The sequence below is a fragment of the Morus notabilis genome, unplaced genomic scaffold, assembly GCF_000414095.1.
Source record: "Morus notabilis unplaced genomic scaffold, ASM41409v2 Scaffold1303, whole genome shotgun sequence".
Taxonomy (NCBI): domain Eukaryota; kingdom Viridiplantae; phylum Streptophyta; class Magnoliopsida; order Rosales; family Moraceae; genus Morus; species Morus notabilis.
This window is the reverse complement of record NW_010365936.1, coordinates 33,870-60,545: the sequence shown is the minus strand read 5'-3', so window position 1 is coordinate 60,545 and position 26,676 is coordinate 33,870. Positions and strand designations below refer to the sequence as shown.

General features: G+C 35.4%; 3 protein-coding genes across 5 annotated transcripts; 1 reads left to right on the top strand and 2 right to left on the bottom strand.

Moving 5' to 3' along the window:
• The first annotated feature begins 2,502 nt into the window (after positions 1-2,502).
• On the top strand, positions 2,503-11,151 carry LOC21402495 (phosphoinositide phosphatase SAC3). 3 transcript variants are annotated; one of them, XM_024172729.1, is made up of 16 exons: positions 2,503-3,076; positions 3,342-3,546; positions 3,642-3,807; positions 4,322-4,544; positions 5,168-5,244; positions 5,541-5,728; positions 5,812-5,909; positions 6,185-6,318; positions 6,428-6,556; positions 7,286-7,649; positions 7,774-7,895; positions 8,085-8,186; positions 9,232-9,369; positions 9,462-9,638; positions 9,859-9,970; positions 10,406-11,151. In XM_024172729.1, exons 1-16 carry the CDS (start codon positions 2,969-2,971, stop codon positions 10,523-10,525), a joined length of 2,463 nt encoding a protein of 820 aa, XP_024028497.1. In that variant the 5' UTR covers positions 2,503-2,968; the 3' UTR covers positions 10,526-11,151. The 3 variants fall into 3 exon arrangements, with proteins under 3 accessions (XP_024028497.1, XP_024028496.1, XP_010107078.1); XM_024172728.1 differs by having other exon boundaries at positions 9,181-9,369; positions 9,486-9,638; XM_010108776.2 differs by having other exon boundaries at positions 9,181-9,369.
• A 1,840-nt stretch (positions 11,152-12,991) lies between these two features.
• On the bottom strand, positions 12,992-16,236 carry LOC21402493 (eukaryotic translation initiation factor 3 subunit K). Its single transcript, XM_010108774.2, has 8 exons — positions 15,939-16,236; positions 15,768-15,824; positions 15,589-15,639; positions 15,419-15,481; positions 15,109-15,159; positions 14,956-15,022; positions 13,618-13,700; positions 12,992-13,390 (listed from the first exon to the last, which is right to left on the bottom strand). The coding sequence occupies exons 1-8, from the start codon at positions 16,083-16,085 to the stop codon at positions 13,187-13,189; spliced, it is 723 nt and encodes a 240-aa protein (XP_010107076.1). The 5' UTR covers positions 16,086-16,236; the 3' UTR covers positions 12,992-13,186.
• A 1,187-nt stretch (positions 16,237-17,423) lies between these two features.
• On the bottom strand, positions 17,424-23,372 carry LOC21402492 (kinesin-like protein KIN-7B). The gene is made up of 15 exons (XM_010108773.2): positions 23,217-23,372; positions 22,610-22,857; positions 22,333-22,422; positions 22,147-22,247; positions 21,890-22,003; positions 21,723-21,804; positions 21,396-21,463; positions 21,034-21,093; positions 20,820-20,944; positions 20,323-20,521; positions 20,091-20,228; positions 19,524-19,613; positions 18,492-19,427; positions 18,073-18,380; positions 17,424-17,751 (listed from the first exon to the last, which is right to left on the bottom strand). Exons 2-15 carry the CDS (start codon positions 22,839-22,841, stop codon positions 17,424-17,426), a joined length of 2,871 nt encoding a protein of 956 aa, XP_010107075.1. The 5' UTR covers positions 22,842-22,857; positions 23,217-23,372.
• Between the last annotated feature and the right edge of the window lie 3,304 nt (positions 23,373-26,676).

Sequence of the window (26,676 nt, the reverse complement as noted above, 5' to 3'; positions counted from 1 at the left end):
AAATATCTTATTATGGGCCATTTACCTATGAAATTGCCTAAATTAGTCCTTCAGTCTATTCGAATGTTAAAATCTTATTAAAAAAAAGGTGTGTTGTTCAGCATGCGGTTTAATGAGAGTTAATTCTGTAATTTTTTATGTTTAGGCATAATTACTACAAAAGAAATTGAACTTTTTTTGTTGTTGTTGAGATTGTAACAACCGGATGAGTAAAAAGACTAATTTGGAATAATTTAATAGATCAAATGAGATTTAGCGTGCGATTCGGAGACTAAGGGGATGTTTGTTTCTTATATTCGTCTATAATTTTGAATCACGATTCACGATTTTTTACAGTGTTTTTCTCTCATAAAAAATACACGTAAAACAAGAATAGTTCTGAATCATAATTCTGAATCTATAAACCAAACATTCACTAAGTTTAACCCTTTTGCTAATGAATTTAGCTTTATCTTAAATCAATTTCACATGTTTGCTTCAAACTTAGCATGTGACAAATCAAATATATATATTTTTTCGTTGGCACAATTGTATTGTGTGGCACCAGGAGTTAGATTGCCCATTTTTCTTGTCCATATTGGGAAAGTTGGAAAGGTCACTTTTTGATTTGGAGATTACAAAAGTGACAAACTTGTAAATTTCCCATCTAGGTTTTGCTCTTATTTGTGGGCTTTTGTTTTAGCTGTACGGGGTTGGACTCCCTAGCACGTGTAAATCCCAAACGACCCGGATGTAAACAGCGATCAATTATTGGGAGGGTGTCACGTACCAAAAACGACAGCTAATCGTGGGTGCAACTGTGAGAATTGTGAACCCAAGATTTTGTGAGTTCTTTTTGAGTTTTGGTGGACTGCACGGCACATCACCATATCTTATGTTTAACACTTTAAACGTGTTATTATTTACTAAATTAATATAATTACCAAATCGACATCAAGCAATGTAGAATTTAATTTGTTAAAATTAATTGAAATAAACCTTTTTTTTATTCTTTTTAATAGTGTGAGAAGTTTTGACGTTACTGGTTAAAAAACGCGATTTACATTTTATATAAGTGGGTAAATTAGAGAAATACTACTTTTATAGAGTTAATATTAGGACATAGACTTTTGTAGAAAAATTTATGCTTAATTTATACATATCTTAATCACATCATACAAGTTAGTAGAAAAAGGGGAAAAAAATTGGATCCTTAACATTATTCTTCATTTCTAATGTCCAATTGTGTTGGTAGGACTTTACTTTTCTTTTTTCTTTTTTCTTTTTTTTTTTTCAAAAGAATCCAAAGCTAATAGATATTACACTAACCACAGTGGCAGCGCCACTGGTCATGCCCTCCTTAAATCTACAATTACCTGCTTCACCCGCCATTTTTTAACTGCTCTGATAACGAATATATATTGTTATAATAATGATATTTCATAAATGTAAAATTGGGATAACCAATTTGTTGCAAATTGGAAACTTTTGTTGGGCTAACTTGTTTTCCACTATTAGGAAAATGGTCCTATATTTTTTTTTTTAGCAAAATCTCTCAGTAATTTTTTGCTTCTGCCAATTTCGCTGAAAACAATATCCACTTGAGCTCTCATTATTAAGAAAAAATTCCAAACTTGAAATAAGAAAAGAGTTTCTGTAAGATGTATATAAAATCGTCTAGCTTCAACCTTAAGCATAGGCTTTTTACACAATAATTTCATTAAAAAAAAAAGCATTTTTTTTTTATAAGGAAACTCAAATGACAAGATCTGCGAATTTTCAATATGGTAAAATTTTGGATTGGTATTTATGTCGGCTGGAAATGAATTAATAAGCAGCCAAAAGTCAGCTAAGAAAATTTCAAGAAATCAAAATAATAAAAAAAATTAAAAAAAATTAACACAAGGTCTCTATCTTTATTTCACACAACAACAACAATACATCAATAATTAGCACTTTTTTTTTTTGTTGGTGTTGTTGTCACATTATTTCATTATTTTTTACACACACTATATTAAAAATAAATAAATAAATATTTTCATTAAATAATGTGTGGATGGAGCGGTCACCGAAGTTGTGGTTTTGATCATCTCTTTCCATCTGGATCTGGAGAGAAGAAAAATAAAGAAAGAAGAGCTTTGCTTCTTTACTTTGGAGTTTGGCCTTCTTCCCTAACCTTACCTTTCTCTCTCTGTATCTATCTATCTGCGTATTTCACAAAAAAAAAAAAAAAAAACTGAAAACACCAAAAAATAAATTAAAATTTACAATTCTAACACCGTCAATTATTAGCTTCTTCTTCTCTCTTCTATCTCTCTCTCACTTTCCAATACTTCCTGGTTTTTCCGAAGCCCCAAAATCTCTTCCCTTTTTCTCTTTCTCGAACCTCCCATCAATTTCCCTTTCTTTTTGCTCCCCCAAATTTTCTGCTCGATCTTCTCCTTTCCTTCCTTATAAAGCTTCCATTTTTCAAAAAACTCCTCACCTTCTCTCCTCCTCCTTTTTCTCTGCGTATATAGTACATACACACACACACATATTTATATTCATACATATATATATATATAGTTATATATATAGACATATACACTGTGTGTGTGTAAACAAATACTGAGCTGAGTGTGATTTCGTGATTGTATTGCGACAAATTCGATCTCGGATCACGGGCGGAGAAGAAAAGGCGAGGATCAGGAATTCTCCGTGGATGAGCGGAGAAGGTTCTGGAACGAGAAAGGTCAAACTTTGGAGTTGGAGCTGAGCTTGAGGTTTCGTTTTTTCTTCGGAGAAGAAGAGGTTTTGATCGGGAAATGTTGTATTTGAAACAGCCGAACTGTATCGTGTTTGTATGGGGATTCTCGGGTGTTGAATTCCGTGAATAAACTTTTTTTTTTTTTTTTTTTTTTTTTTTTCGGTATATGATCTCCTCCATGCCGTACTGATATTGTCCCTGAGCCTGAGGCTCGGGGGAGATCTGAATTCTGAATCGTCCATGGCGTCCTCAGAGAACGAGCACTCGTCCTCTCACGACTCGGAGGAGCGCTTGCCTCCTCCCGACCACGCCTACATGCAGAAATTCAGGCTCTACGAGACTCGATCGGTAAAATTCGCTTCGACAATTCCTTTTCGCTTTTTGCTCGGTTTCAATCGGATCTATTCAATTTTTCGCCATTTGTTGTTCGTGTTGTGGAATTATGAATCTGTTGTTGGTCAAAATCAGCAATTAGATCTCCCATGGTGGTTTCTTTGAGTTTTAATTAGATGCTATTGTTATAAAGGGTGTTGTTTTAATCTACAATTTTAGTGAACTTTGGCAAGTTTTTGTGATTAAGAACATTTTTTTTTGGTGTTTTTTTCTGGTGTAGAAATTTTACATGATAGGAAGGGATAAGAGTAGAACATATTGGAGAGTGCTGAAAATCGATCGGCAAGATCCTTCCGAGCTAAACATTCGCGAAGATTCTACCACGTATACGGAAAGGGAGTGTTCTGACCTGTTGAGGCGGATACATGAAGGAAACAAGTCAACTGGTGGACTTAAGTTTGTCACCACTTGTTATGGGATTGTTGGTATGTGGGTTTTTTGTGTTCATGTTTTCGAACATTTGTCATTCATTAGGAGCATTAGGAAAACTCACGCATTCCCTTTTTCCTTGTTGTTTTAGGGTTCATCAAATTTTTGGGCCCGTATTACATGCTGCTTATCACGAAAAGACGACAGATTGGAGCAATATGTGGGCACACAGTATATGCCATCTCCAAGAGTGAAATGATTCCTCTTCCGAATTCCTCGGTGCATTCCAGTATCGCAAATTCTAGGAATGAGAGCAGGTCTCTAGTCCATTCTATATATAAATGTATCTTGTCCATGGCCCTTCTCAAGGGAACAAAATATTAGTTGGAAAATTACACTATTTGTCTCAGTATTTTGTGGGAATTAAATGTTTCTCAACTTTCATTCTTCTCCATTTCCCCTATTCTTTAGACCTATATGGAATTAATAGAATATTGTAAAGTGTTAAACCGATGTTATTTTGTCTATATGTTTTGAATTATTTGTTCTCTGTCTGGAAGTTTGAATTTTATGGTTGATTCATATTTGTTGGCAGTACATATCGAGGAATCATTGCTATATGAATATATAAGGGCAATCTTTGTTAGTTTATTATCTTTCTTCTGGTTTTCTAGGTGAACTAGCAAAGTTCTAGAGGAACATTCTTTCTGTCTGTTAGAAATCATATCCAGACATGTTATTTCATTTCTCTTTAGGACTTTATTTTTGGCCCAAGTCTTTTTTGTTTGGCAATAGCTGTTAATCCTTTATTCTGTTTTATTGATGGCTTAGATACAAGAAGCTCTTATGCACGGTGGACCTTACAAAGGACTTCTTTTTCAGCTACTCATATCATGTTATGCGCAGTCTTCAAAAGAACATCTGCAATAACGCAACAGGCCATGTAGTTTATGAAACTATGTTTGTCTGGAATGAGTTCTTAACTCGTGGAATACGGAATCATCTCCAAAATACTGTTTGGACTGTTGCGTTAGTATATGGATTTTTTAAACAGGTGAGCTTTAGATAGCAGTTAGAGAATAATAAGAATAATCAATAAAAGTAAATTTTTGAAGCAAGCTCAGTAATTTTCCTCCTTTAGTGTAGAACTATTGTGGCAAGATTGCTTCTTCTTTCAGGTGCTTTCACTGGTGCTTTTGTCCTCTTGTTATTTGATTTTCAAGTATACGAATCCATGGAGTTACCTAATCCTGGCCGAGGAAGAGTTTTGGACATAAAATAAAAAAGAAAAAGAATAGTTCTACACATAAGATTTGCACAGGCATTTATGTTTATTTATCCACCATTTTTGACCGATAAACATTAATCAAATAAAAAAGAAAGAGGGTAGGTTGTCATCTCTAAGAAGATATCTTTTTTTTTTCTCCCTTTTATGTGATCTTTATTTTTGGAAATGGAATATATCCAGTTATTCAAGGAATGAAAGTAGCTCCTCAACTTATGCGTCACTTTGATCGTTCTTTTGTTGGATAGGATATGATTTATCCATGTACCAACTTCTTGAAACGTTCTAAGCTTCCTATATTTTATACATTATTACAAAGCTTAACCTCATTTAATTACTATACTTTCAGTATCTGATTTTTGAGTAATTTTTCTCATGCCCTTCAATTATAGGCTACCCTCTCAGTATCTGGACGTGACTTCAAACTGACCCTTATCGCAAGACGTTCACGTCATTATGCTGGTACCAGGTGAGTGTAATTCGTATTTCCGTCCAAGAACTACTACTGTGCTTTGGATCTGAATGGATGTGCTAGAGGAAAAAACGATTACATTCTACTTGGTGGTTCTTGACTAATGTTTATAGTTGCGTAGGAAAGGAAACAATGGCTATTTATTTTCTGGACTTTCTTTTAAAATTGGCTGCTGCAGTTTGTTTTAGCAATGCTATTCCAGTTGTCAAATTTGCCATGAGATTTTCGTTCTGTACCAACTATAAAATAGAGTCTGATGTATGTTCTTCAATTACTTATTTCTTGTCATATAGATATCTAAAGCGAGGTGTGAATGAAAAGGGCAGAGTAGCAAATGATGTTGAGACTGAACAAATTGTTTTTGAAGATGTTCCCGATGGACTTCCGATGCAAATAAGCTCAGTCGTCCAGAACCGCGGCTCAATTCCTCTTTTCTGGTCACAAGAAACTTCACGTTTGAATATTAAACCAGATATCATACGTAAGTCTGGCATAAGTCCTTGCATAATTTATAGCAATTACATGTCACTGTCCAATTTATTTACAGATATGTGTTTTTTTCAGTGTCAAAGAAGGACCAGAACTACGAAGCCACTAGACTGCACTTTGAGAATCTTGTCAAAAGATATGGAAACCCTATTATTATTTTGAATCTGATCAAGGTAAATTTTTTTATTGGCGGATAATTCACTGGTAATTTTGTCTTTTTTATGTCTTCCAGCTTGTTATTCTGCTTTTCCTCTTCTGTTTTGCTTAAATGTTATCGAAGATAAGAGACTGGTTCCAAATTAAATTGTGATAAATGAGGAGGGTTTAGCGGGATACAAAACCTCAGATACTTGATAATCTGGTTTGCTTCATATATCCTTCGAGAAACTCTTGATTAATGTTTCTCTTTTTCTTTTTTTGTTTCTTTGTTTGTTTGGGCAATCAACAGACGCAAGAGAGGAAGCCTCGGGAGTCCATACTTCGAGCAGAGTTTGCTAATGCAATTGAAGTTATCAATAAAGATTTATCTGAAGAGAACCGTCTTAGATTCCTTCACTGGGATCTGCATAAACATTCTCGGAGGTATGTTTACTATAGTTTTTGGTGTTCTTCCTCCCAAGATTATGATATTACCACTATTTGGGGTTTCATCTTGCCTAAAAAACTTGCCTTCTTTTCTTTCCTCTTCCAGCAAAGCTACAAATGCATTGCTACTTCTTGGTAAGGTGGCTGCTTATGCATTGACGCTAACGGGTTTCTTCTATTGTCAAGTAACACCAGCCTTGGTGCCTGAGTTCTCTCTTAAGTGGCCTTCCTTTGAGTAAGTTTGCTTTGCTGATTTGGATGATTTTCTTTTTGTTAAGATATTGACAATTGAGAGTCTATTATACTTAAAACGTGCCACTGTGCGGTGATGGCCTTTTTTTTCTCCTTATTTTATTGAAGTTTGATTTTTTCGAAGAGAAGACATTGTACAATTCAGAAAAACTCGGTTCAATAGGCTGTTGTCGTGTTCTATTGTTTTTGTCTGAAACATTTTAGATGGAACTATTAAAAATGATGCAACATCCAGGTTTTTCCCCCGGTTTTTCCCCCTAAAAAATTTAGGATTATTCTCACCGGTGCCCCTTTAGCTTAGGGTCATTGCCACTTTACCCCTGGAGCTTTAAAAACTCCTACTTTACCTCTGAACTTTGAATTAGTCCCACTTAACCCTTTTTGTTAAAATTTCCATTAAAAACAACACTTAACCCTTTTTTTTTTTAAATTGCCGTTTGTTTCTAATGGAAATTTTAATTGAGGGGGTTTAGTGGGAGTAATTCAAAGTTCAGTGGGCAAAATGAGAGTTTTTAAAGTTCAGGGGCAAAGTGGGAATGGCCCTAAAGTTGAGGGGACATTGGTGTGAATAATCTAAAAATCTATTTTAGAGAAGAAATGACTTAGTTTAATGGCATGCCGTAGGAATTTATGAGATGTTATTTTTCTTAGTGTTGAATTTTTGGCAACGTTGGCTTACTGATTGCTATGTTTATATTTGGATATGATGCAGGAATGTAAACAATGGTGAGTTGTCGTCCGAAAGACATTCTAATGACAATAATGAGGATGCTGAAAACTTAGATGGAAAAGCTAGTGGGGACAGCAGTATTGCAAATGGAAATCATTCTGTCAAGCAACCCATGTTTCAAAGAGGGGTACTGAGAACCAATTGTATAGACTGCCTGGATCGCACAAATGTTGCGCAGTATGCATATGGGTTGGCTGCATTGGGGCACCAGCTCCATGCTCTAGGAGTCATGGACAATCCAAAAATAGATCTTGATACTCCTTTGGCTAATGATTTGATGGGTTTTTATGAGAGAATGGGCGATACACTAGCACACCAATATGGCGGATCAGCAGCTCATAACAAGGTACATCTAGCATCATGTACTTTGATGTGTTTACTGTTTCAATTGTCTTTATGCAATTGGCTTAATACTTTATTTGTTTCTGCACTCCCGTTTCTTACATTTTTTGATCTTGGTGTTTTGATAGATATTTTCTGAGAGAAGGGGTCAATGGAGAGCAGCAACCCAGTCACAGGAGTTCTTCAGAACTCTTCAACGCTATTACAGTAACGCATACATGGATGCAGAGAAGCAAGATGCTATTAATATGTAAGTTTTGCATTGGGTCTCATTCTTGTTATAACTCATGAGAGAATTATAGAGGGCAATATGTCTTGATATATACTGGCATTTTTATATTTGTTTCTGCTCATTTATATATGTTATGCAATTTACTAGGATTTTAATTCATGTATCCCGTATTAGAAGTGATCTTTTTGGTTAATAAATCTTGAGCAGATTCCTGGGGCATTTCCAACCACAACAGGGTAAACCTGCACTCTGGGAGCTGGGTTCAGATCAGCATTACGATTCTGGGAGGGATAGAGACGAAGATGGAAGGTATCTTACTAATTAGTCAAGCCCTTGAGATTCAAACAAAAAAATTGTGCATGCCTTCCGTTTTTTCTCGATTCTTTTCCAGAAGATCCTTAGAAAGCTGCTTTATGGTTTGCCTATTCTTGGTCTCTGCTCCAATAGAATTTCTCGTCATTTTTGTTTTGATAAGAAACGAAAGAAATTTATTAATGGAAAAGAGGGGACAAGGAGTCCACCTACAAAAACAGAATTACAAAAATGACAGACTACAACAAGAAAGAAGAGCTAAACTTAACTGACCATATTACTGAATAACCATGTCTCAACCCCTTGAGAGATCTGCAAAAGAAAACCCAGCAAAACCATTAGTTTGATAGAGCCATATGGCTACCCAATACAATATTTTGTCCCAAACTACTTTACTATCCTCCTGAGTATCTTCAAATACTCTGTAATTCCTTTCTAGCCACAGTGACCAAGTGACGGCTAGTACAACATTCCAAAGATACCTGCAAAGTCTACTTCTCCCAATCAATAAATCACCATGAAATAGAATTTCTCGTTATATTTTACTTTTCATACTCTTCACACTTTTTTCCCCCAGTTTCCTAAAGGAGTTTCTTTCAAGATTTGATGTTTAAGCATGGTCCCTATTTTCTATTGTGATGGATGGTTCCAACTTCCAAATAAAAGAGTATCCTGCGAGGATGTACTTTCCTTTTGACTTTTCGGGATGTAATTTCCTGTTGACTTTTCATCTCATTATCCAGTCTGAGACTTTAAGTACAATGTTTTGAAATCAAAATTTCTTTGGGGAACTAATGGAACTGATCGTCTCTAGGTCTGATCTCTGGTATTTGTTTTGTTTATTTTCGAAGAGATAATATGACTACAGACCAGAGAGGATGTGTGGACTTTTTTTTTTTTTTTTTTGTCTTAGCGTACTATTTGGAAAATTTATATACTGTCTATCTAGATATGTGGTGAACTTGTTTGTAACTCTTTATCTTTTCCATAGGTCTATTTTCAAAAGATCTTTATCGGATGGAAACATTCTTCGTGAATGCAGCTCACCTATGTTGACTAGAAATGGAAAGCAGGAGAAATTTTCTAATTCAGTTTTGCCTGATGAATCGGAAGACAAGAAGGTTCTTAGTGAATCATCTCCTGAAATATCTACCTGTGAAAGTGATGTTACCTATGCAAGGTTTGTTACCATCTTGCTATTATTGCATATAGATATCTAAGTTGTGAATGCCCTGATATGCCAGATGAATTCTTCTCTTAATAAAACTGAAGGTACACTCCCTCAATGCCTCGTAGGCAACTTTTTGGGGATGTTCAAAGGGACCGAGGCCATGAAAGTGATAATATTTACTTTTCTGAACACGGTAATGTGTACAACTGCTCAAACTTTCTTGATCTGGACTGGCTATCTTCTTCTGGAAATTCATGCGAGGAAGAACCATATGAGAGGTAGTTTTCTTTCTTGAGTTTAGAGGGCACAACTTTACAATTGATGCGCAGACGTAGAGTAAAGAGAAATCTCCTAAAATGGGAAATTTTGCTCAATTACATTAAATTTTGAGTGGGGTTAAAAATAATTGTGTACGTCACTGTTCTTCTTTCCTTTGAAGGAGAAAAAAAGGGTGGAATAAATTTTGGAGGGTATAACTAGATAATTTGGTTTGTACAGGTCATCGTTGCTCACAAACTCCCCAGATGAGGGACTATCATCTGAGAATGTTGTTAATGGATTAATGGGAGATTCTACCCCATCCACAAGCGAATGTGGTTCCAGCTTGAAGGTTGGTAATCGTACACTTAAGCTGGCATTTTTCTATAATTAAAGTAATTACTATGTGATTTCGTGCCAAGATGACTTGTATGCATGTTTAAGTTTGTTGATACTCAAAATTAATTAGATTTTGGTTTACAGTAGATAAAATTCTTAGCAGGATACAATATATACACCAGGGGCAGGGGATCTAGTTCTCATTGATGCTTTTTCAATGTAATGGTACCTAAGTTGACCAGTAATTTCTGTGTTTTGAATCTATTGATGTTGTTATTTATAACCACGGTGTTGTACTTGTGAAACTTTTGACGATTTTTATTGACAATCATACAGAAGCGTTCCTTAATATTCCTTAGGATTCCAGTTTTCTTGTTGAAGAGATGAGATTTACAGTTTTTGAAATCTACTGTCTAGTTGTAATCACACTTTTACCTTTTATCTGCAGGAGAGAGAGCGAACCGAAACAGAGCTCTCCTATGGTACTGGGCGGGGTTCCAATGTTCTCGAGGAATATTCAGATAGCTTTGTTCACTGGGTGGACTTTGGAGAAACACTCTGCCATTGAAGTCTGGCTCAATTTTCGTCTTAAGTTACACACTACATTTTCGCTCCCTTCTCATTTGATTCAATCTGTCCCAGAGATGCCTATCAACGAATAACGAATTATCGAATGCGTGCCACCGACACCGGGAACTAGAGAGAAACAAAAGGAATGGAACCGGCATCCTCGAAAAGGATGTTATTCCTAGATGCAATCATCCTTGCTCACATGTATGACGTACATGATTGATTTCATCATGAAAAAGAAAAAAATTAGTCGGAACCTGATACAAAAAGTACAAAAGAGTAAATAGTCCAAGTTTTTTAAAAGAATTCTTTTAGGAGCTCTTCCTTCGTCCGCGCAGTTCGTGGTGACTCTAGGTTTTGTTCTTGTAAGTATTTTTCGCCGTCCTTGTTGGAGCTCCATGGTGTTAGAATTGCAGGTTGATGATTCTTTTATATTGCTTCATGCTAATCTATGGTCAGGGGGGTTACTAACGATGGGGACCTAGCGTCTGGGAGGGAAAGTCCCAGTGTAGAACCGAGCCTTGAGCTATCAAAGACAGACCTAGGGCCTCTAAATTTTAGTGTACTTCTTAACATGTTGAGGGTATTCAATCATAAGTTTCCATGGGTTTTTCCCTTTGCCTAGTTTGCTGTTAAAAGAGTGCCCAAATGAGTATGTCATGCAATGTCTTTTTTTTTTCTTGTTTTTTTTTTAGAATCATGCGGTACCTGTTTGGTTCTAAAACTTGAACTCATGATTCTGATTTTTTTTTTCTCACGGAAAATTTGAATCGAAAAAGTTTCCGTCGGTGAGTTTTCTTACAAAATTTGAATTTAGAATTAATCTGAACGCATCAACTAAATGAACGAGTAAATGTTGAGTGTCATTTTCTGGTCATGTTTACTCAATTTGTTGGCTGACAAGTCTTTTGCTGTTTTGTATTTAAAAAAAAAAAAAAAAAATTGAATGCAACTAGGAATCATTTGGAGTTTATCTTAAAGTGCTCATTTATTTCAATACATGAATACTGAAAAAAGAGGACAAGTTTCTACTTGTACTGCCTCCCTTTATCTTTCTATTGTCCAACTTTCGTCCTTGCATTTTAAATTGGATGGCGTGCGAGTCATGGAACTAATGCATTTATTGCATTTTGTTGCCCCTACCTTTTTTTTTTTAATTTTTTTTTCCTGAGAAGGTTTTTTGAGAGGCCAAATTACTTTCTTGTTAAAAATTGATGGAGAAATCACTGGTGTCCCACGTGACTGCAGACAAGAGGGCAAAAAAAGAGTGAAAATGACTGAAAGTTTCGTGCACCTTTACGTTTGTTCTCAGTTTCATGTTCACAAAAGACCCACTCCAACCCTTTTCTAGCAAAATTCTGATACCTTTACAGTCTACAGACCTTTCTTTGGTACACGTTCATTTACTATCTTTATTTTGTTTTGAAGAGCTAATAAGTGGAATCTTTTATAGTATAAAATGTAAATTTTGTTTTGTACTGCTTTAGTAGTGCACCACGCATGGTGAACTTGACAGTGTTTTAACCTTTTCTCTACCCAAAAGAAAAAAAAAAAAAGTTTACGTTTTCAACCCATTTTTATTTTTTATTTTTTATGATTTCTCAGTATACTTTTGTTTTTGAAAATTAAATGAAATGAGTTCCAACTGCAAATCTTGAATTAAGTTATATATAAAGAAATTAGTCCCGTTTATTTAACCTATTTAAATTTATAATTCAAGTTTTACTACGTAAAAAATTCTTAAAAATAGTCACATTTAACTTTTTTACTGCAGTAAAAAGTCATGATTCTGATATAAATTCTACAAACTTTTTGGGTTGTAGCTCATAGACCTCTCTTTGAAACCATTCTCATCGATTGGAGCAGTGTTGGCACAGTTGTAGCTCAAGGCAGCACAATGATACAATTTTACAAGATATATTTTGACCTAGGATCCAATATAAATTCTTTGCTATTTCTTTTTGGGTTTTTAGTATAATTACCCCCGAACTTGTTATGGTTTAACAAATTACCCTCTAAACTTTTTATTTTCACAATCAACCTCCCAAACTTATAAAATTGTTACAATGTGCCTCATTTTAGCTCAATTTTTTATTAAATTTAAGAGATTAAAAGTTGAATAATTAAAAGATTTGTGCTATATTACAATTGAGATGTTAAAATTTTTTGTCGAACGTGCTTTTTCGACATTAATTTAACATAATCATCACCAAAATGAGGGCAGATTGAAACAATTTTACAAGTTGAGAAGGCAACTTGTCAAAATTAAAAGTTTAGTGAGCAAGTTGCTAAAATCATACTGATTCAAGGGCAAATGTGTAAAATATCCTTTCTTTTTAGTAAACATCAATCGAAGGGAATCCCTTGTTTCATTCATATTCCCACCAACAAGTAGACTGCCATTGAGATAAACAACCACTGTGAGATCGCTAAACATTAAAGAAAGGCCGATGACGGTTGAGGAGCATTGAAAAGTATTTGGTAGATATAATCAAGAACCAAGAAATTTCTTATGAGATTTAATGTGTCGAATTGTTTTACTGAAACAAGAGAGAAAAAAGCTACAACAGAAAAATGAAGCATTGAGAAAAATTACTGTAAAGATAGCACCATAACTGATCTTGAGAATCGAAAATGCAGCTGAATCCCAGCAAAACGATCAGCCAAGAATGGGGAAGATGCGGGTGACATGCTCCACAGGAATCGCATCAGCTGCATTTTTCTTCAGTGTGGGATGGTTGAATTCCGAGCGTGGTAGGACAATGAGCTGCCCCTTCCCATGACTTTTCTCGAGAAGCCAACCGCTATTGGCTACCTGGTGCTCAAGAAATTTGTCCAGGGATAGACCTTCAATGTTGATAGCCTGTAACACATCCTTCATCCTACATTACAATCTTTACAAAGAGAATACCAAAAGCACTATGTCTTTATGACCTCTGATTTCATATGCAAAACTAGAGTATTACACGATGGATCAATATAATATTACATGACCAGATTACTTTACGCAGCCATGATATATATAACCTGAAGATTCACCTTTCAACTAGCATCTTAACACATGAAATCGCTATGAACATAGAAATATACCTCAGCAAGCACAGATCTTGGAACCTTCTGGTACAGCAAGGAAAGGACATGAATTGCATAGGCTTGGATTGCTTGCTCAAAACCTGCAATTAATTATTTGTGAACCATACTATAGGCACAGGAAAGTACACACATGCATACAGAAAGAAATATGACCAGGACAGCAAGATCATAACAGCAAACTAAAAGTCCAACAATAAGCCAAATGCAACACTTGTTTGTATAGAGGAAATATTATGCACAAGCCATAAGCCATTAGAGCAGCAAATGAATGAATTAGAATGCAATAGAAAAGGTTTCTTTATATCTTGCACTAGTGACAAGTCTAAATTTCCAGACCGTCCATCTCGCAGAAAAATGCCGCACGTCATAATTGAACTAGATAGATACTTGAGTTGCAGAAATTACCAAACAGTTCACCACCAATCATGTTTGAAGTGTAAACAACAACAACAAAAACAACAACAACAACAACAACAAGAAGCTTTAATCCCAACTTAATTGGGGTCGGCTATATGGATTTCACTTTTTCACGCAGCTCTGTTCGAAATTAAACTTTCCTGAAGGCCTAAATCTAGAATGTCTTTTCTAACTACTTCGGTCCACGTAATTCTTGGTCTACCCCTCCCTCTCCTAGTATTAGGTATAAGAATGTCCTCCCAAGCACGAACTAGTGCTTCTAGCGGTCTACGTTAGACATGCCCGTACCACCTCAAGCGGCCTTCGTGCACCTTATTTTCTATTGGTGCTACACCTACTTTACTACGAATAACTTCATTCCTTATGCAATTCATTCTCATATGGCCACTCATCCATCTTAACATACGCATTCTGCCACTCTCATCTTAGATATATGTTGTCTCTTAATGGCCCAACATTCACTACCATATAACATAGCTGGGTGGAATACAGTCCTATAAAACTTTCCTTTCAACTTAATAGGCATCTTGCCATCACATAAAACTCCCGTATCATTCTTCCATTTAACCCACCCTGCCTTAATCCTATGTTGAATATCCTCTTCTATATCTCCTTCGTACTGCACTATAAACCCAAGGTACCTAAACTTCCTAAAACATGAAAATAAACAGATACTTTCTCATAAAATAATTATAAACGAATACAACATGAGCCTGTATTTATAATTAAAGACGATGTTCATTAAACAGAAGTCCTCATAAACGAAAGAGGTTTATTAAAGAACATAAGAAACAGAAAATCCAAGGTGCTAAATGAGAATAGCATATTAGCAAGTAGAAGGGGAACACAAATCCCCTAAAATCAAGCCACTAAAAAGGAGAATAAACCAGAAAATTACATGATTGCAATTGAACATACCTAGTACAGCTTCAACTATGTGACAGCTCTTGGCTGCTTCATCCCAAAACTGACGGAACCTCCCGGTCTGCAGCCAAAAAAAAAAAAAAACTATAGTTCCACTCAACAAGCATATGAATTGAATGAACATTGAACAGAAGAATAGAAACATACCTCCAAATAGTGTGATAGAACAATCAGTGTCTTGAATTGCTCATCCATTTGCTGATAATCAAAATAGGGAGAGAGAAAACCAACACAATTCAATATTTCTCAATGACCAGGAATAGCTCAATCATGAATCATGGAATTCTTTATCATAATCTTGAAGTTCATGACAGCATGAACAGCTAAATAATCAAGAAAGTCATAAAAGTTTGAACCATCATCCGAATTCGATAAATTAAATTTACAGTCTCTACATCACATAACCCATAAACATGGAGAAATTGGCAAGTATGTCCGCCAAATGGAGAAATCATACCACTCTTTCTGGAATTAAGAAAAGACAAAGGCTAAAGTCCGGAGCCGGCATTGCCATGAGAGCCTAAACCAAAGCATAAACAAGAACACATAATTTCCGCAATATATCCAGAAAAGTAATTCATACAAAATAAAAAAATCAATTTCAAATTTGGGATTAAAAAAGGGGACCTTGACCAATATGCGGGCAACAATCTGGGTGCTCATTCTCTCTGGCTCAAACTACACCAATAACAATACATAAATAAATAAACCCAAAAAGTACAAAATTCCGATTATTTGAAATTCACAAAACTGCAAAAAAAACAAAACAAAAATCAAAACAAAAGAGATTAAAAACTATACATTACCTGATAGAGGCGAAGAAGGCAGAGATTTGCATCCAAACTGTACGTCTGCGACGAAACCTGGCAAAAAAAAAAACCCAATTTTTTTCTCAGAAATCAACCATAAATTAACCCTTTTCCCAATCAAAAATGGAAAGCCAAAAATCAAATTGTAGAAATCAATAAAAAAAAGACCTGTTCATTGACGTAGTTCTCGAGTTCGGAGAGGATTTCGGGATTGTAGGGATTGACGGCGAGAAGCTGCTCCACCATCTGAGACACCTGCTGCTGCGGCGGCGCTTGCTTTGGGACCGGAACGACGGCGTCTCTCTCTCTTCCCATTTTTTAATTTATTTTTTGGTTTCTCTTCGATGAATGAAGGCTAAAAATCGGGTATTGAGGCTGTTTGTTTGTGTTCTCTCTGTTTCTCAGATTGGACTGCGATTCCCCCTGCAAATGGATTTTTTAAGTCCCCCCTGCAAATTTTGATGCAAAGAAGAAAGGGTTTTAGGTATTTCTAACTTTGGGTTGAGACTTAAGATGGACCATGTTAAATGACTGATATGCCCTCTATCTTTTTATTTTTGATTTTTTTAATAATCTGAGTTTTTTTTTAGGGATTCTGTAGATTTTTTTCGTACGTTTGAGTTAAAGATTTGAGTTGAAATTATAAAGAAAATTTAAATTTAAATTTTTATAAGAAAAAATACTGTAATAAAAAAATTTATGTTGTAATTCAAATTGTAAGAAGAATAATATGTACACATATCTCAATTTCGTATTTACTTTTACATGTTTACCTATCCTAACGGTTTTTAAATTTACGGTTTTTAACAAATGTGTTGATAAGTTATTTATTCTAAGATACAATTTTTAGATGTTTACCTATATAAAATATATAGCACGAACGTCACATGTGAAAGGATAAAATAATAAAAAAAATATATAAAAATAAATAATCTAAAAAAGAAAAAAGAAATAGATGTAGATTGTCAGCACAATCTATTTTTTCATTTTTTAATTTTTTTTTAATTTTATTTTATCTCAACTCTAATGTGACATCCTCCTGTAAGTTTTATTAACGAAATAGCCAAAGCTTTATATCTCATAAACATCGTTAGACTTTTAAAGATGGTGTAAATAATAAGGAGACGTTTGGTTCATAAATTAAAATTATTTTCGATTTACGTGTATTTATCTTCAGGAGTCTTTTAAAGATGGTGTGATAGAAAATACTGTAGCGAATCACGAACCATGATTCGAATCAGGGAACGAATCTAGGTACCAAACATCCCCTAAGTGTTTATCTTCAGGAGTTAATGGTAAAAATTATTATTATCTGTATTTTGTGTTATGTATACATAATTGTGAAAGAGTTACTATAAAACGTCACTATTGTAAGCAATCTGAGAACACAATGGAAAAATCCTCACCTTCGAAGAACCAATTGAATCATTGGGTATCCAAATCATGGAGGAGGAATTAACCAATATCAACACTAACACAAACTAATCATACTCATTAGACTCGCAAATTAATTACAATATCATCACAACATGAAATCTTTCTTACTACTAATGAAGCTTGCAAGAAAAAGAAATGCTTTTACAGAACTATATTTCAAAGAATGAAAAAAAAAAAGAAAAAAAAAAGAAAGTGGTACAACCACTTTATATTATATTACAGGTTCAAAAGATTTGAGATCAAATTCCACCCCATCCAAGACTTCTTATCAGAAGGGCAAACAAAGGTGAGCTCAAACATCTCTTTGCTTGCATGTTCACCTGATTCACAGAACCCAACAAGCTTTGCAACAACCTCCGCACTCTGTTGCACATGTTGCATGTTATAAGGATCAGTCCACAACTTGTTTACCAGTTGTAACCTTCTTTGTTTTCCTCCTGGTGGGACTTCCCATTTGGTATAAAGCATTTCTCTCTCTTCCACAGTCAATTTGGAACTCACCCTCTTGGCCAAGTACTCTCTTTCCTGCTTAAGGGCCCTAATGCTGCAACCACAAAGTGAACATCAATTTATCGACATATTGTTCTAGATTAAAGCAAGTTTTTGAAGGGTCAGTCACAAAGGCTCTACAAGAATAACTTTAGGAATCCCAGCTTTACAGTAACATGACATGTGAGCCTTCAGTTAAAAAAATGGGCGCGTCATTTTTATAAGCGTTTTAAGAAATTATTTATAGGTGTTTACGAAATCATCATGTCAATTAATATTTTGAGATTGCATCTACCAGTAAAAAAATGAAAAGATGATTTGGGATAAGAGTTAGGATGCGTAGCACTGCTCCTAAGAGAGACACTTGAAATTATACCTTGCTGAAACTGAGCCTGCAGGTTCATCCCCTAAAAGGGCAGGACTGGCATTGCCAAGATCCGACAAGTGTTGTTCCAACCATGTTAGTCGTCTAAGTTCGACTTCCAGGTACATCTGATCAGCAGGATCTCCCTTGAACAACATGTAAAACTGCGTGCGGTGAACAATTGAAACATGGCATAAGTGCCATAACATGATGATCTCCTTCCTCTCCTCCTCAAATATCAATTCCCATGGCTCAGGAGATGGAACAAGACTTTCTGTTACTTCAGCTCCAGCTTCATTTGACTCCTCCAATTGCAATACCTATATTGTATTAATCACAGTTGGAAAGAAAAATTAGTCAAGATGATAATCATGATTGCTTTGTGGGAGAGAATAAGAGAATTATTGGATGAGAAAGGCCATTTTTTTTACCTGGCAAACAAGAAGTTGCTTTTGGTATTGCAGCTTTGCCACTCGTTCTTTCAACTCAGTTACATAAGCTCTAATGCTTCTTATGTTCTCATCAGCAGCATTCTTGAACATTCTCTGCATCTTCTTCACATTAACCGAGTTCGACTTCCTAGCAATTGGAGTGCCATCTCTTGACGACACACAAGTACCACTTTCATCACTCTTCAATGGAGTAACTCTACACTGCCATGGCACCGTTCCACCACCATTAGGCACGTCATCATTTTCGGGCGCCTTGTTCTCTCTCTCATTCTCCCTAACTTTACAAGAAGAGGACAAAGGTGAACATGGAGGCCTAATTATGTTTTGCATATTTGCATTATTGCTCAAGTTGAAAGGAAGGATTTTCTTCTTCCTTGGTGGGGTGGTCTTGCACTCGGAAGGAGTCTCCTCATGAGTGGCGAAAGATGAAACCAGCTGGTCTATGGATTTCTGAACATTCTCAAGCTTTCTCTCTAAAGACTCAATGGTGCTTCCTTGACATTTGAACCGACTGATTTCGTCGATTAGATTGGCCTGATCTCCTCCTCCTACCACAGTTTCTTCACAAACGGAGTTAGCCACTTGCATGCTCTGGATCTCAGACAGCAGCTTTGCTATGTTCTCAGCAGCTTCTTGGTTTCCCAGTCTGTGGGAAGCAACTTCCTTGTGCAGCACTTCAAGTGCGCGGTTTGCTTCCTCACCAAGCTGCCTCTGGCGCTGCTCGAGCTTTCTGATCTCGTGCACTAGAGTGGAAGGATCAGTAGAAGTGACTGATCTCCTGACCATTGCCTGCCTTCGAACCGCGGTTCTTGACTGGGGTTCAGGAGTGAGTTTTCCGAGAACTGACTCGCTATTATCATCATTGAAAGAGAGACACCTGACGACGTCTGAAGATGGTCCACGTTGATTCAATCCCTGAAAGTGACACATAAAAATGTACACATTGATTTATCATTTCTGTAAACTTATGACATTCAAGCATAAGGAAATACTGTCATATCACTATGGTACCTTTGGAACCTTGTGTGCTTTTCTCTCTGATTCAAGCTGCGATTGTGCAAGGTCCCTCTGGCGCTTTAGCTCTTCCATTTCTCTCTCCATCTGTAAAATTGATTTTTTTTAATAGAGATAGAGAACTAGATTGAAGTTCTGTTAAGAATTATGCAAACCCCTTGTCCTATTTGGTTCTTTTTTTGTTTTGTTTTGTTTTTGTTTTTTAAATCAAATGAAGATAAATATCAGTCTTAAAGCATATCCAATTCGGCGTCAAATTACCAATGCATTTCAGTAGAAAAATCAATCTCCAAAGTAGGGTTGTTTTTGGATATTTAGAAGGCCCAACACAACATTTGATTATTACCCCGAAACATACTAAATACCCAATATATAATAACAATTTTGGAGAGTGCAATAACACAAATTTGAATTTAGGACCTCATATTTTGATACCATGTTAATTTGCCCATTTCTCCCAAAAACTTAAGCTATTAGACGGTTAACCAACAATAAAATTATATTCTAACTAACTTCTGATATCATCAACTTAGGAACTAGTACATTACTCAGAAGCAAACATACCTGCTCAATCTTCGAGTCCTTCTCTGCTATCAAAGACTTAAAGCATGAAAATGAAGAAGGCTCTGGACTTCGCAGCTCTGCTTCAAGTCGGGCCACTTCCTTCTTCAAATGCTTCACTAATCTCTTGTCTGAAACAACCTGCAACAGAAGTTTTTATAAGTCACGAAGCCCATCGGTTTTCCTTCTGATAAATGAAATGTATGAGATTATACTTTGCTACTACTAATCATACCATGTTTACTTGGGCATTGTTAGTAACTTCCTTTGCACTAGTTGCAAATGAAAGTGTATTCCTTGTCTGCTCCACATGGCTTAAAGCTGGGCTCATGGTGCATATAATTGCGGTCCGAGCATTCCCCCCGAGTGAGGACTGCAATATTCGAGTGAGTTTCGAATCTCTGTAAGGTATATGGCCACTTCTTTTTCCACCACTGCAAAGGAAAACCTCATAAGAGACAGAATCACATTGCTCTTTAAACTTAATTGCTCACGAATAAACTAGTGTCAAAACATAGTAGTATTTTAGCATTAAGTACTAATTTTCATATTCCGCATGCTGGAAATGAAATTTAGTAGAAGGTATAGCCATTCAACTGTGGTCTCCATTAATGACTCAATCATCTATCACTTCTCTCTCTCTCTCTCTCTCTCTCTAGGTTTGGAACAAAAACATAACTAGTCTTTTGCTTTTACATATGGATGAAGTATTGGCATTTTGCATTTGCTCACCTTAGCTTCCTAATCACTGTTGTAAGCGTCAACAAACTACGGTTGATATGACTACCTTCTTTTAATCGTGTACCATCTGCGTTTGTTTGGGACGCACGTTCACTACCAGCCAGGTCTACAAGATTCTGCAAGGTTTGGAAACTTTGATTAAGCAAAATATACTGTTGTTTCTATAAGAGAAAGCGCTGAGTAGAGAAAGAACACATAAGCTTACCAAGCTGGCTACAAAGGACTTCACACACCCTGAACTTTCCCGAAGACTGCTCTCTATGGTCTGAATTCAATAAAGTGAAACTTGTTCATTAGCGTTGGACATACAAATAGACATGCAATAATTGACCAAATATGTTTGAGCGTGATGGATTATCCATTCTTCAAATCTATAACATGGAGCAGAATTTTTATTTTTAGTCCTTTATCATTGTTTTATGAGAAGCACATGAATGAGTTAGAACAAGCTATTGCCAAAACACTGCCTAGGTTCACAAATTCAATCCATATTGGAATAGAAAGCTCAATCCATATTGGCATATTCATCTTCTTTGATGGGTAAAAGGGTTCATAAGTTAAGCATACCAGCCTGATTATTTGATGGGATCTTGAGCTTTTATCATTTAGAGAAGTTTCTCCCACTTGCCTTTGAGCTGAAAAGACAACACCCTCTTGTGATTATGTGACAAAAAGCATTAAATATGAACAAAAGTTTCTTATTGAAGGAAGATTCGTTTATATAATTGGTAGTACAATAGACAATAAACTTTCTAGATCAGCAAATTCTCCCATAATGGCTTCCAAAGGTTAATAAAAGAGTTAACTATGATTGCTTGGGAAGGAAGATTCAGTCGTTGGTTAGGAAACTTGGAAACTCTTGGCTTGAAATGCATAGTGAACTATATTTATTACCTTCACATATGCTGATTAAGTGCCTTAGATGTTCGCCATCCTTTACAACTTCTTCAACTAGTTTTTCCACAATTGTCCCTCTCTGCATTTCGAAAAGAAATGTAAAAAACAAAAATGCCGAAGGTTCCATCTAAAGCTCCTTCAGTAGATGAATTTATTCTAAGTACCTCAGGATCATCCAGAAGCCGCAGGGAACCAGATTCGCGATTCAAAAGGTCAACAACAGTCTCATTGTAGATCTCCAAAGCGGAAAGTTTCAAGATAAAATCTCTCTCAGGGGTCTGTGATGTAGAATGAACCCCCAAGTTATAACATATTACATAATCTCAACTGATTCATAGTCATCAGCTTAAAATCATCAATAATGTACTAAAATTTGGCACACCAAAATGATAGGAACTGGAGAGAGATAATTAGGACTTACATTCCTTATATGGTCATATATGTCCTTAATAGCATTTTCTGCAATTCCTCTCATGGTATATGTCTTACCACTACTAGTCTGCCCATATGCGAAAATTGTAGCTGCAGAAAAGGAAAAGTGTTGAAAAACTTGAATTTGGCCCAAAACCGTCTTTATCAAAGTTAAACCTGGTAAACATAATGTTACCATTCATTCCCCTAAGTGTAGATAAGGCGACATCCTTGGCGCCTTCTTCATAAACCTTCTGATTTGCACAACTTGGACCGAAAACCTTATCTGTCACCCATTAAACATAACCAAAGAGTCTTACGAATACACCAAACACAAGCATTCATAAAATACAAAAATAATCACTATAAAAGTAAAATTTTCCCAAAGTCATGTGGGGTTGGAATATTTCAACAACTTTAAACATCACAAGGGTTTTTCTTGTCATGGTCATGTATATAAGTAAAAGATGTACCGAATGTGTATGAAGTCGGAGCTCGTTCTTGATTCGGACTGTTGAAGAAAATGGAATGTTCATCCACGCATTCCCAAGCTATGAGATCATACAATGCTTGCTCTCTTCTGCTTAATGGCCTCACACGAACGGTGACTAATATTTTCTCGCCGCGAACTCTCAGGCCTCCCGGAGTAGAACTAAGGGTCCTTTGTATCTTGGACAATGGCGTAGCTGGTGTCCCAACCATCATCTTATCTTAACTTACACTAAACAGCCCCAAAAAGGGGGGAAAAAAAGGAAACATTTTTAGTACATATAATTTTCTTCTTTTGTTCTAACAAAAAGGGTAACTTTTTACGTTGCAAATTAGGCATAACAAATGAAGGAAAGTTGCTCCAAACACGAAAATCAAAACAAAAGAAAACCCCAGATTCCCGGAAAATCATCTTTATTAGGAAATAATATACGAAGCACATTCTTGAAACTACAAATCTTTAAATGTGAAATCAACAAAACTCACCCGGAACTCCAAGAAAAGAAAGAGTTGACGACAAAGAAAACCCAAAACGGGAAACAAAAAATGAAAAAGGCCCTAGAGAAAGAAATTAAGAGATGAGAAACTTACGGCAATGAAGTGCTCGAAAAACTCGAAAGAAAAAGGGAGAGAAATCTCGAGAGAGATTTCCAATCAGCCCGGAAAATCCTGAATTTCGACGGAAAATTTCCCGTTTGGAAGCTTCAAAGATTGGGTGCTTTTTTAGGAAGTGAAATTCTCAGGGGTTTTTGGAACGAACTAAGAAGTGTTTGTCGAATGAAATCTGTAAGGTTCAGAAAAAGGTAACGGCTACTTTTTCCGTTCTCAAACGCGCAATTGAATGCCACCAAGTGTACTATTTGAATTTTCTGGTTGTCTCACATGGGCTTGAGTGGGCCGCTGATGGGCCCACTTTAATTCTCTGTGTATGGCCATGATCTGATCACGTTGTCCCCGTTAACGGGCCGCCAGCCCAGTCACGGGAATCTTGTTATCTTTTCGTTTTCAGGAGTCCAAGTTTGTCATATTAGGATACACTGACGCTAGAGTAATCTATCAAAATGATCAAATTTAGGACTTTTTGTTAAGAAATGGGTTTAAATTTTTTTTAGGATTGTGTTTTGAAAAATTACCGAAGTAATCAAATAAAAATGAGTAGTAAGTTTACTAAGTAAATTGTTAAATTATTCGAACTAAAATTGACAATTTATTGAATAAATAATTAAGTTACCAGTCATGTCAAGAATAGTTAGTTTTTTTTTTTTTTTTGAGCTTTTAAAACTAGTTAGTTGAGAAAACCTGTAATGAGGACGATTTTGTAATCTTGTCTTCGCCAAGCTTTTCTCATATATAATATTTTATTCTTTGAATCTTTACGTTAAAAAACATTACTGATATTGATTAAATATTTAATACCTTAAGCTCATTTTGAATCTTGATTCGTCGTTTCAATATTTTTATTTCAATGAGTTTTTAATTATTAACAAATTATTTACCCAATAACAGCTTCCTCTTTAATTTTACGGCTAGGTACAAAACTTTGGAATATCTTAGTGGCTCATTTGAAAAAGTGACCAAAAAAAAAAAAAACTTTTGTTCACTTTTTTTTCTTCTCTCTTTTTTCCTTTTGGGGTCAAATCTGAATCCTTAGTTAGATCCAGACCAAGCAAAGTGGTAGATGTCATAATCGAGAATTGATTAATTTATGAGAAACGTGAGTTGTGATGAGAGGCTAGGATTAGATTTTGAGGAAGAAAACATACAAGAAATTGACTCTACTTTGTTGTTTGGCACGAAGCATTTCCTTTCGCTTTTCAAAGCCAAGTTTGGTCTAACGACGTTACAACCAACGAATGGCCATATAAAAGCCATAATACCCTCCTTGGAGACGAGCCAAAGGAGATATATATATATATATATATATATATATATATACACACACACACACACGTCTACCAAAATCTCGTCACCTTTCTTTCTTTCGAGCACTTCCCTATTTTGTTGTTACTATTCATTCTAATCACGTAGCCATCTCGTCACCTTTCTTTCGAGCACTTCCCTATTTTGTTGTTACTATTCATTCTAATCAGGATGTTTGGTAGAGGGATTCGTTCCCTGATTCGAATCATGATTCGTGGTTCGCTACAGTATTTTCTCTCACAAAAAATACACGTAAATCTAAAAATTATTCAAATCACATGTAGCCATCTCGTCACTTTTCTTTCGAGCACTTCCCTATTTTGTTGTTACTATTCATTCTAATCACGTAGCCGGGTTATATTAAACCCGGGGTCGGGTGTCACATCATTTAAACACAATCATGAAAAGTAAATTAATTTATGTGGATATTGAGAGATCTAACTTAATAAGTAGACTTCTTAAGATTGAAGTTCATGAACGACTCGATCCATTAAATAAATTAGTTTAGTGACTTTAAAAGAGAGCACCATCGGTGAACACTATTTTATGAGAACATGTAATGATTAAATTAAACTCGAACCCCACATTGTCTAAATATGTGGCCCCGTTCACTTCGCTGATTTGAGTTTAGAATTCGAGTTTTTCTACAGTAAAAAGCTCTCACAAACAATCACATCTAATTTTTTTGTTACAGTAAAAAGCTCTCACATAAAATCACATCTCAACTCGAATTCTAAACTCGAATCAACGAAGTGAAGCGCTAATTTTTAAGAATATTGAAACACCTACCTTTTAAAATAAAAATTTATACTTCAATTTCACAATATTGTCGTATATTCTCAAATTCAATACCAAAAATACGTTTTATGTTTTTGTTTTTTCATTATTACTATTATTTCGGTTTCTTTGTTTTGTGTTAACTTTAGTTCCAAACCACAAAATCTCGAGCATATAATAATATCTATGCACATTATTAATAAAAAAAAAAAAACAATAATTTTGAAGTGTAGAACTAATCAGGAAGTGGATGAAGGGTCACATGTGCGCTAAGGAAAGTCTTTAACATTGTCTTTGTAGAGTGCAACAGAAACTAAAACCCACTTTAAACCACCAAAGAGAACTTTCTTCTTTTTTTTTTTCTTTTTTTTTTTTCCTATTAAAAAGAAGAAGAAAAAAAACACGGTGATAGGATTGCCATGTTGGACGTACAAAATGGATCTCTGCTTTCTGAACACAAATTGTAAAACACGTGTTCGATCTGAGTGAACTGAACACGACGTGTGAGAGCAGCCTTTGCTTGCTCAATTATATCCCCACCTGACTTATTTACCACAAAAATGGGGCCTACCATTTCAGATTCAAGACATCCCATTGGATTGTGTTTCAGTGAAACATGATCTATGTAACCATTGTTCTTCTATCATGAGATCTTTTCTAATATTGTGATGTTTATTTCTTTCACCTCTTAGTACCATGTACTATGATTGCTGGAATTTTTACGGTGGAAATTTTTTTTTGTTTTTTCTATCAAGAGATATTTTCATGTTAAAATTTACAGAATTGGGTATGGTGTTTTCAATCATAATTTAAATTTTTACTTCGAGTTGAGATGTAATGTTGTGTGAGAGTTTTTTACTGTAATAAAAAAATTAGATGTGATTATTTTTTAAAATTTTTTATTATAACAAAACTCAAATCAGTAAAAAAAACAGAATCATTAAAATATTAACTATTAAAACAACAGTGTTTACTGATCGGAGAGAACGACAGATCCTACAATAAAAATTCCCTTTGCTGTATAATTAGGATGATAGTTAGTTAAGTAACAATGAAGTAATCCTTGGATTTTCCACAGTATCTGTTCCATTTAGTCTTCATGATCACCTAACTAAAAGGGCGAAAAGAGATAATAATTAGTGTCTACTGGTGAAGCTTTGATTTTAAGAAAAGCAAACGAACAACGAATCAAAAGCCATTATTTGTGATCGATCATGTCCCCACAAACCCCAAACCTATTGAACAATCAACAGGTGTACACCAAAAATAAAATAAAAATAAATAAAAATAAAAATCTCAGCGTCATAAAATAAATAATGGTGTCTTCCAAGTCAACGAACCAGATTTATTTCCT